This window comes from Pseudonaja textilis, chromosome 2, assembly GCF_049901715.1.
Source record: "Pseudonaja textilis isolate UNSWEBS1 chromosome 2, rPseTex1.2, whole genome shotgun sequence".
Classification (NCBI taxonomy): Eukaryota; Metazoa; Chordata; class Lepidosauria; order Squamata; family Elapidae; genus Pseudonaja; species Pseudonaja textilis.
This window is the reverse complement of record NC_141991.1, coordinates 123,146,966-123,158,312: the sequence shown is the minus strand read 5'-3', so window position 1 is coordinate 123,158,312 and position 11,347 is coordinate 123,146,966. Positions and strand designations below refer to the sequence as shown.

At 40.0% G+C, this 11,347-nt stretch overlaps 1 protein-coding gene across 1 annotated transcript in view; it reads left to right on the top strand.

The window, feature by feature from the left end:
- The first annotated feature begins 227 nt into the window (after positions 1 to 227).
- The window catches only part of RAB11FIP4 (RAB11 family interacting protein 4), a 184,345-nt gene continuing 173,225 nt past the window's right edge, over positions 228 to 11,347 (top strand). The window contains exon 1 of the mRNA XM_026711132.2: positions 228 to 501. Within this exon, the coding sequence (XP_026566917.2) occupies positions 349 to 501 (153 nt within the window). The 5' untranslated portion in view covers positions 228 to 348. The remainder of the gene's footprint in view (positions 502 to 11,347) is intronic.

Genomic DNA, 11,347 nt, shown 5'->3' with positions numbered 1-11,347 from the left:
TCGTCCCCCCTCCCCCATCATTCTCTTTCGGCATCCCGAGGCCATCTTCCCTTTGATGTGCATCCTTCCGCCGCTCCCATCCATCGCCTGACCTCTTGCCTTTTCTCTCCCTGCCTCCTTCATTGTTCCCTTCTCCCGCACCGCCGCCACCTCCCCAACCCATCCTCCGCGTCTTTCTCCTCCCTTTGCTGATGTCATCCGCTGCCAGTTCTGGCTGAAGGCATCGGCGAGAGCAGCGAGTAGGACCCACCAGGTCGTACGCCCGCCAGCCCGCCCGCGATCATGGCTGCTACGGTGGGGCGGCAGAGCCTCTCGCCCGCGGCTCCCAGCTAATCCCCCAAGGGCGCGATGGAGCCCGGCGGCCCCGAAGAGCCCCCGCGTCTCCTGCAGTTACTGCGGAAACTCAAGGAGGTCTTCGATGTGTGTGACGAAGACGCTGACGGCTTTATCCGGGTGGAACACTTCGTCGCCCTCGGGCTGCAGTTCGGCCAGGGGGATGAGGTAAGGAAGGAGTGGCTTGGGCGGGACACTGTCGCCAGGTGGGACGAGAAAGGGGGGGCCGCCGAAAGGCCAGGGGCCCTTCCCGACCGCCTGCTGAGGAAGCCGGATTCCTGCTCTTCTTTAGAGGAGAGCCGTGATTTGGACTACCTTGAGCTATCCCCATTCCCCGGAGGCCCGTTTTGTAAAGCCCCCTTTCCTCCCCCTCGCTATTTCCCTCAGCCCTCCAATATTGGATTGGACTGATCTGAAGCTCATAAGACATAGGTTCTTCAAGTCAGGGCTTAGCCCCGAATCACGTGAAACCGGTGCAAATTTCTGGGCATGTGCAGAGAGCTCCCCCCCCCGCCCCCCTTAAAGTCGTGCCCGTGTCGTTCCATTTTTGAGGGGAGGGATGTGGAGTTTAACTTTCACCAATTCCCCCTTTAGACTATAAGCGCTGTCTTGCTTGGGGAGTAGGATAGTCACCCTTGGGTAGCCACCCAGCTCCCTCACAAATATTTCATCACTGCAACGGTCTGCCCCATGCAATGGACACTTATGAAGCAGAAACCTACAGGAGAAAATAACTAGTGGCAAGTTCCCTACCATGCTGGCCCCTTGTGCCTGAAGCCCAAAACATCGCAAGGAGAAGATGTGTCCCAGCGCTGTGGGTTGTTGAAAGACCTTGCATACAGCTCTGTGGAATAAACTGGCTGGTTTTTCAGGACACCCCGCCCCACTCCCCAACAATTGCAGTATCCCTGATACCCCCAGTCCTAATTTTCTAAATGTCAGAGAATCATGGAGACTATTTAGGTCATCAGCCCCATGCTCAGTGCAAGAATCCAAATTTAAATCTGAGCAGTGTCTGCTTGAACACATCCAGAGAAAGAAGTTCACCTCTTGGGTATTTGTTCATAATTTTGGTGTTTGGAGGTGGATATGGTACTTGAAGCGGGGTTGATCAGTGCAGAATAATATGAAATTACGACTTTATTACCTGGACTGATGCAGCCTAAGTTTGTTTTGTTGTTTTAGCAGCCCCGTCATGGTGCTGACTCATATTCAGCTTGTGATAAGTTCCAAGATCATTTTCACATGTACAATTATCAAATTATTACCTCTCATCCTACCCTGCGCGTTTGACTTCTTAAGGGAAAAGCTTTGCATTTCTCTCTATTAGTTTCATTCTTTTGTTTTCAGTCAATTTCTCTAACCTGTCAGCATCATTTTAAATATCGTTTTGGTCTTTCATAAAATGCTATCTTCCATCCATTTCTGTGTTATTTGCAAATTAGATAATTCTGCTCACCTCTTCAAATTTATTAATGAAAATGTCAGGAGTGTTAGGCTCAAAATCAAACTTCATGGTACTCTAGTTGATGAAGAATACTTGATGAGCAATCTTTTAAGTATTGTTTTCAAGGTAGCGTTAGATCACATATTCCATCTAGCTCAGATTTAACTAATCATAATGTCATCATAATGCAATAGCATTTTATCAAATGCTGCTGAAATCAAGATATATTATGCTCATAGCATTCCTTCAATCTATTAAGTCACAAAATTTGAAATATAATTAGTCTGACAAATCCCTACTTTACAAGATGTTCTTTTCAAGAGTTATTTATTTGTATACTGCCTTTGTTATTTTTACAAATAACTCAAGGTGGTGAACATATCCTATTTTCCCCACACCAACAATCCTGTGAGATAGGTTGGGTGGAGAGAGAGTAACTGGCTCAAAGTCATGCAGCTGTTTTTTATAGCTAGAACTCACCCTCTCCCACTTTCTAGTTGGTACTTTAACCACTAGACCAAATCTCTGTACGATCTAGTCTTGAATATTCATAGTTATCCTTGTCATACTAACTAATCTGGATTTCCTCGTGTCATTTTTTCCTCTCTTTTCAAAGTTAGAGACATTTCCTTTCCTCCAGTGACTTGATACTTCATTCACTCTCAGAGATACTCAGAAGAGGTACTATTGGCAAATTCCTTCATGTTTTCTTTGAGTATTTTTCTTTTTAGCACCTCTTACCTGTCTTGATCTGGTTTCCATACAAATTTCTTTTGCTACAGAGTCCTACTAATACTAAATGTCAAATTTTTGAACCCAAATTCTGGATGATTTATTAGCATATCTGCCAGAGGATTATATTTTAACACTGTTATTGGAAAGTAACATTAGTAAGAGAACTAGCATTTAGCTGGAGTCTCATTGCCTGATGGATTCTTCCTAAGGGTATCAGATCAGAGCAACAAAAAATCTGAATGATCATTAGATGATGCCAAGAGATATAGAAACCACTAATGGCTTGCAGCTATCTAGCAGTGAGTTACCTGAAGTTAGCAGTGCAGGTTTGATAGCCATAATCTTAACCAAGTGCTCAAAGGACTCCTGATTTCACAGTTTTTGTCTTTCTGATAAATAATATTTTTGTTCTTTTAGCTGCTCTTTATGTCATCAAGAACTTATGCACCTTGAAGCTTCTGATGTTTACATGGCTTCTTCCCCAGAAACAAAAGAACTCTCCAAACTATGCTGCAAAATAATGGGGCAAGAAGTTGTATCCTAATAATGAGAGAAGGAGAATCTTTTCTTAAATGCTAGCATAAAATCTTGTGAAGAGTGCTTGAATCAAAATTGTTCCCCTGCCCCCTAAAAAAGCTGCTGAAATAAGAAACAGGAAGCAATTTTGCAGACTATGAGAAAGAAAAGAAGGAAGGTAGGTAGGTAGGTAGGTCCTCTTATCACCTACTTTTTCTCTTGCTTAATCTCAACAGCTCTTCACTCATTTCGTTAAGTGTTTTTCTCTAATATATCAATATCTGTGGACAAAGGTCTCATTGACATTATCTCTGTTTGCTCATGGGCCTTAAAATTCTGTTCACTTCCTAGAAACCAGCCTTAGAAAGTACAGCAGATTCAGAAGGAGTGCTTATGTACTGTTTCAGTATTGGTTTAACTGAAGATGCCTCTTGTTGTGCGTCTACAGAGGATGTAAGATGGGCTTAGTTGAAGGATCTGATCTGGGAGTAGCAGCTTCATTAAGACCCATTGCTTTATAAGAACATGAAATGAATATACTATAAAGAAAAAGAGTAAAGCTGTGAGACTGAGTCATAACACTGAATTCATCACTAGAGGCATGACTTCTGTAGTAAGTAGTTTGAAGAATGGAGCATTCAGTTACAATCATCAGATGGCAAAGCAATCTGAAACCTTATTTGTGGACCATAGTTTACATCCTAGTTGAACTGAATTATTAGGTAAAGTGAAACCGCTTTGACCATGCTTTAAAAATAATAAAAACATTGCCATTAGTTCCCCAGAGAGGTCATAGCATCTCCTATGTTGTGATGTCACTTTAATAATGTTTTGAGAGTTCTGGTTTTACCTTGCTTGCTTCATCATAAGCTGCATGATGGCTTTTAATATTTTTGCAATATGATGCTGGTTTTTATATAGTCTGGTCCTGAAGATCATGCTTATCAGGTCTGGTAAAAATACAGAAATGGAGAATTACAGTTTTAACAAGTAAAGTTCTTATCATTACTTTGTTTGCTTGTTTTATGAACCTGCTGTTGTATTTGTTGTTTATTTTCTGTTTAAGCCCTGTTTACACAATGCTTCTAATAGAATTGGAATTTGGAGGAATTAGCTAAAACATTTCTTTTACCATTTTTTTTTGGGGGGGGGAATCCATAGAGCAAAATGAAATGAATAAGTATTAGATAGGAATGTAGAACAATAAGAATTTTTTATCATTTATGCATAGATCACTTTTAATCAGAATGATCCACAAAGGTTTATTTTATTTAAATATCTTTTTAAAAAAAGAATAGAAGACTATACCACATTGAAGCAAAACAACAACTGATGGTCAATAACTTATTGTTGCTTTATTGTCTATTTATTACAGATCAGCCAAAACTTGGCAATATAAACAGTTATTAAAATATTAACAAAGATGGCTATAAAGAAAGCATACAAGTAGTCTTCAACTTATGACCACGCTTAAGGACCAGAATTTCTGCTGTTAAGCAAGGAGGTTGTTAAATCAGTCGCACTCAATTTTATGATCTTTGTTTGCTATGATTGTTAAGCAAATCAACACAGTTGCTAAGTGCATCATGTCATTAAGTGAATCCGGCTTCCCTCATTGACTTTGCTTATTGACCAGCTGGGAAAGTCACAAATGGAAATGTGCATGAACCCTACGACTCTGTAGCTTTTGTAAATCTATGCCCGGCTGGTTGCCAAGTGTCCAAATGTTGATGATGTTATAAATGCAAGGAGTATCACTTTTTTCAGTGCTGTTGTAACTTTGAATGGTCATAAATGAGTGATTGTAAGTAGATACATGAAACCATAAGCAAGAACCCCTATGCACATCCTAGGTGTAATATTGTTAGAAAATATTGAAGAACTATTTAGGGTTCAACTTTTTTCTTTGATATTCTCAACAGGCTAACGGCTGAACTGATACAAATCCCCCAGTTCCCAACATGTTCCTATAAAACAGGGGTCTCCAACCTTGGCAACTTTAAGACTTGTGGACTTCAACTCCCAGAATTCCTCAGCCAGCAAAGCTGGCAAAGCTCTGGCTGAGGAATTCTGGGAGTTGAAGTCCACAAGTCTTAAAGTTGCCAAGGTTGGAAACCCCTGCTCCAAAACATATCGGACATAATTACCCTATGAAGGGGAATATATCAACCTCTATTTCGTAACTGTCTAAAGCAACGACTGCAGAATCTGGGTTTGGCTAGTCTAAAGAAAAGAAGAATTAGAGGTGACATGTTAACAGTATTCCAGTATTTGAGGGGCTGCCACAAAGAAGAAGGAGTCAAATATTTCTCCAAAGCATCTGCGACCAGGACAAGAAACAATGGATGGAAACTAACCAAACAGAGAAGCAACCTGGAATTAAGGAGAAACTTGCTAATAGCGAGGACAATGAAGCAGTGGAACAGGTTGCCTTCAGAAATCATGGGTGCTCCATCCCTGGAGGTTTTTAAGAAGAGACCAGACAGGCACTTATCTGAAATGATATAGGTTCCCCTGCTTGAGCAGCGGGCTGGACTAGAAGATTTCAAAGATCCCTTCTGGCTCTATTCTAAAGTGATCAGCAAGTCTAAACAATCATTAAAAAATCCCTAGTACCACCTACTCAAGTTGCCAATCTTTATTTGATTATTTCCCTTCAACAAATTGTCACTAGAATTAAACTCTTTAAATCAAACAAAGCTACTGGCCAGCCTTGATGGTTTTTCACTTGAAATAATACAAAAAATATGTTGGCTTTCTCTTTCCTGTTTTATTCGTGATATATAGTGAAGCTTCCTCAAATACAATCCTCCCTTTCAGTTTTAATGAAGCAAATCTCCTAATTACTAACAAGCCGAGCAAGGTTCCTACTCTGCATTCTGTATATTCCCTTGATAAATGTGGATGCTAGGATTTTAGCAGCTACTTTTATTCATGAAGAATCTTCTTAATGGGATAATGGCAGCTCAGAAACTGGACCCTTTCTAATATCGTTCGCTAGTCTAAAGAAAAGAAGAATTAGGAGTGATGTGATTGCAATATTCCAATATTTGAGGGGCTGCCACAGAGAAGAGGGGGTCCAATTATTCTCCAAAGCACCAGAGGGCAGGACAAGAAACAATGGTTGGAAACTAACCAAAGAGAGAAGCAACCTCTTTTGGAATTAAGGAGAACCTTCCTAACAGTGAGGACAATTAACCAGCCTTCAGAAATCATGGGCACTCTATCATTGGAGGTTTTTAAGAAGAAACTAGAGAGCCACTTCTCTGAACTATAATAGGTTCTCCTGCTGGAGCAGGGGGCTGGACTAGAAGACCTCCAAGGTCCCTTCCAACTCTGTTTTCTATTCTATTCTATTCTATTCTATTCTATTCCATTCCATTCCATTCCATTCCATTCTATTCTATGTTTTCTTGGCAAGTTTTTTTCCAGAAGTGGTTTGCTATTGTTTTCTTCCTTGGGTTGAGAGCGAGGGACTGGCCCAAGGTCACTCGGCTGACTTTGTGCGTAAGGTAGGATTAGAACTCATGGCCTCCCAATTTCTAACCTGCCTTAACCACTACACCAAACTAGCTTTCTATAAAATTGTATAATCATGATCAATTCCTTTCAAACTCCCAAGTGGCTTGATGACTTCTCTGTCTTTTGAACTCTTATCCCCATCAATTTAAGCCAGTTTAGCCAGGAGCAAAGGACTGTGAGAATACAGTCTCTAAAACATTTTATATATTTCCCTCTTAAGTTATAACTTGGAGTAAAATTATTGATTTACTAGATAACCTACAAGGTCCCTTCCAACTCTGATTATCTGTTAAATCTGAATTATTTTTTTCTCATAGCATTTCCCATTGTTCAACTCTGATTGTTTAGTTGAAGTTTTTCATTCACTTTACCATGCAAGTTTTTATTTTTCCATTTCTGTAATATATTTGGAATACAATTTACATATATATACTGATAGGTGATCTTGGTTTGGAGAGTTTCAGTTTTTGTTATGTATTCCTCAAAGTCCCTCTTTCTTTGTTGAGAGCAACTTTGTATTCTTCCAGCAATTTGTAAATACACCAACCATGGTAAATGCAGCAACCTGTAATGATCTTAGCCTTTTATTGAAACAGTTCTCTCTCTCTCTGAAAAAAAGTAACTTATGACCATTTTTCACACTTACAACAGCAATAATGATCAAAATTCTGCCACATGGCAACTGGCATGCATTTGTGACGGCTGCAATGTCCTGACCTTCGAACAAAGTCAGTGGGGAAGCCAGCTTTACTTAACCATGTTACTAACTTAACAATCGCAGCGATTCATTTAACAACTGTGGCAAGAAAGGTTGTAAAATGGGGCAAAACTCAATGCAATGTTTTGCTTAGCAGCAGGAATTTGGGGCTCAATTGTGGTCATAATTCAAGGATTACCTGTGTTTTATGATATGTGGGTGTGGGGTTTGGGTGTGAGTGTGGGTATATGTTTCCAAGCATCTACTGTACTGAATTCTGGTGTTACCTGTTGGCATAGAAGAGCTTTCCCTCTCTTGGAAGGCTGTATTTTTTTGAAGACAGAGCGTGAAATAAATAAATTGCATGGTTGCCTGCACATTTTATCCTAATAGTGATGGGTTTCATGGCTGCGTTGTGCCTAGGAGACATTCAGAACATTTGTTCCAACAATTGCACGATGGCTTCCTTTCTCCTCTCTATTGTCATGAAGCTCTGGGAATCGTGTTATGTAGACGATCTACACCAAAATGGGTAGCGCTGTACAATTAACACTTCAGTGGTGCTAGGAAAGGCATATTGTTCAGAGCTGCTTCATCGGCTTTACACAGCACACTTAACCACAATAATAAGCAGGGTGGTTGGTGCTGAGGGAATCTTTCCTCTTTTCTAGCTGTATTAAACGCAGTCGTGATGCTGCCTTGCTGACTCACAATCAGGCGATCTGTGTTTTGTAATTTAAAGCGGATTAAAGATTGTATCAATTTCTAGGCAAGAAAGCTAATATTTGCAATAGAGTAATGTCTGCACAATTGAAGGGGTGAGAAAATCATGCATTTTTTAAAATTAACAGATTGTTTTTTTGTCTGTAACACAAATTGGAAACTGGCTCCACAATTACCAGCAACGCAATAGAAACAAATAATCCTGTTTCCATTTCATAGGACGTTTTCTCTATTTATTATAGCATTTAATATGCGTAGCACATTCTAACAGAATTCTGGGCAAGTTCCAACATACAGCATGTTTTCTTCCTTGCAAAGATTATTCCAGAGAGTGAAATAATAAAAATGCATCCTTCCCTGATGATCAATTACAGGTAGGCCTCGAAGTACATCAGTTCATTTAATGACCGCTCAAAGGTACAACGGTACTGAATAAAACGACGTGACAATTTTTCACAGTTACAACCTCTGCAGCCTCCCCAACGTCATGTGATCAAAATTCAGATGCTTCGCAACTGATTCACATTTTAAGACAGTTGCACTGACTGTCCCAGGGAGGGTGTGTGTGTGTCATGTGATCAACTTTTGCGGCCTTCTGACAAGCGAAGTCAATGGGGAAGCTAGCTTCACTCAACAGCCGGGTTATTAATTTAACAACTTCAGTGATTCGCTTACCAACTGTGGCAAGAAATGTCGCAAAATTTGGCAAAACTCACATAACAAATTCTGGGACTTCAGTTCCCAGAATTCCTCAGCCAACTGACCTATTGTTTTTAGTCCACTGAGGAAAATTATCTGGAATCATTTAAAAAAATTATCTGCTAAGGGCATGGTTATCTTCTAGTCTTTTGGTACAGTGGCAAGCATTTATTATTTTTGTTAGAATACCTGAAATATTACATCTAAGTTCCTTGACCTCTCCTATGGAAACTGTTATCCCTTTGTTTTCAATTTCTCAGTACAATAAGGGCAGTCTTATGCAAGCAGTCCTTAACTTACAACCAGTCATGTAGGGACCGTTCAAAATTACAATGGCACTGAAAAAAGCGACTCACAATTAGTCCTCGCACTTACAATTATCATAGCATCCCCCACATTCACATGATCAAAATTCAGGTGGCATATATTTACGACAGTTGCAATGTCCCAGGGTTACGTGACTGTCGTTTGTGATGTTCCCAGCCAGCTTCTGACAATGGGGAAAGCTTACGGATTCACTTAACTGTTGATTCACTTAACAACCATGGCAAAAAGGGTAGCATAATGATGCACAACTCACTTAAACAACTGCCCTGCTTAGCAATGAAAATTCTGGACCCAATTGTGGTTGTATATCAAGGACTACCTGTAGTTGAAAAACAGCACATTACCGTATTTGTATTCACGCACCCCATATTATACACTATACATATTATGCAACTACACCACATACTGTGTGGACTTGGTTCAGTTTTAGTTCAGTGCATCGGGCAGAACCAAAAAAATATATGTATTTGAGTGCAACTTAGATAAACAGGCTCAAATAAAAACAAGTTAAAATTAGGGTATACACATATATGTTGTATCTCTTCTTTCTCTTTTTTTGGGTGGGGTGGTAGTGGTGGAACCACAGACTTAAAAAAAGGAAAAGCCACGGGCGAACATGTTATGTAACCATAGCAAATGAATCAAACCATGGTGCATAGAGGTGGAACAAGTAAAAAAGACCAGAAGGCTGGCTGTAATATTTTAAAGAAATGATTAACTGCAGTATTCAGTTAGATAATCTTTCATGAACCTCTATGCTCTGTTCTTCTACAAAAGCTTTGCATACATTTGGATACTTCCATGTTGGTTGGTGATTTTTAGCTCAACCATCTCCAACCACAGGTGTGCTAGACTACAACTCCTATAGACAACAGCCAGTAGGTACTTTTGGAGTCTGATTTGGAAATCTTAGCCACTTCTGTGCCTTAATTTTCATAACTTCTTAACTCATTAATAATTACAAATATTAATAATATCCAGAACTTTACGTTTGGATTTTAGTTCCTATAAGCTCCCCCCAGCATGGATTACAGGCAGGGGTGGGTTTCTACCGGTTCTGTCCACCTCTCTAGAACCGCTAGCTCTGAAGAGCAGCAGACATAGAACCGGTTCTATGTCTGCTGATGTTTTTGCCTACCTGCCCACCCGGGCTCTTACCTGATCTTTATTTCCTGCTTTTTCAACCTCAGCTGCCAAACGAGGCACAGCTGCAGTTAAAAAAGCTGGAAAAGAGGGCTGTTTCAAAGGCTGTTTCTCAGCACACAGCATGCTGATGATGATTTACAGGCAGGTGGCTCACAGCCTGCAGGGAAGCTAATAAATCCCGAACTGGTAGTTAACCCTGTCGTATCTCAACCCTGATTACAGGGTTTGCAGTGTCCAAAATGGCTGCATGGTATTAAACTATAATATGTTATGTTTTGTAAAGAATACAGGGTGCTTCTTAACTGGATAATTTCAATATTGCTATTTCAGTATCATTTCAATTTGTTCATACTTCGGGGGTGATAGTGGTGTCTTCATTTAAATGGAAGAGGGGATGATTAAAGCGATGAATGGTAACACAACATAGCAGAAACAATTGCCCACCACGAACATCTGATTTTACTAGAGAAATGCGACTATAAATAAGGAATTACACTAACAGACTTCTCTCTCTTATTTTCTGTTCCATATGAAATTAAAGCCCCCCTCTTAAGATTACGTAGACTGTTTCCTCCGCAGATTTTTGTCTCAGCTTCTTTTAAAGTACAGGAAAATTTCTAAACTCTAACTTCTGCACTTTTTTAGAGCACAAATTCCATTTTCTTGAACAGAGTATCCTTGGTGTAGATTGCATAACATGGGTGCTATACAACGTATTTTAGGTTTAGAGCCAAACTTGAATTGGAAGGTTGTGATGTTAGGTACAGCATGAATATACTACTGTACTTGGATATTTTAAAGGGATGTGTGAATCATGTCCCTACATAAGGATAAGAACTCCCATTCCCCCCACCCCCTAGCTCCATTTTCTGTTTGGCTCATATCTCTGCAATTCAATAAAAGTCAGAAATGTCCAACTCCATTTTCCTTCATGTAGCAGGATTTTATCTATAAAGTCTTTTTTTTTCATTGATTCAATCATTTCCAATTCTTGGAAACTCCTTGGACAATTTGGCTAGTCTAAAGAAGAATTAGGAGTGACGTGACAGCAGTGTTCCAGTAGTTGAGGAACGGCTACAAAGAGGGGGTCATATTACTCTCCAAAGAACCAGAGGGCAGGATAAGAAACAATGGTTGGAAACTAACCAAAGAGAGAAGCAACCTCTTTTGGAATTAAGGAGAACCTTCCTAACAGTGAGGAC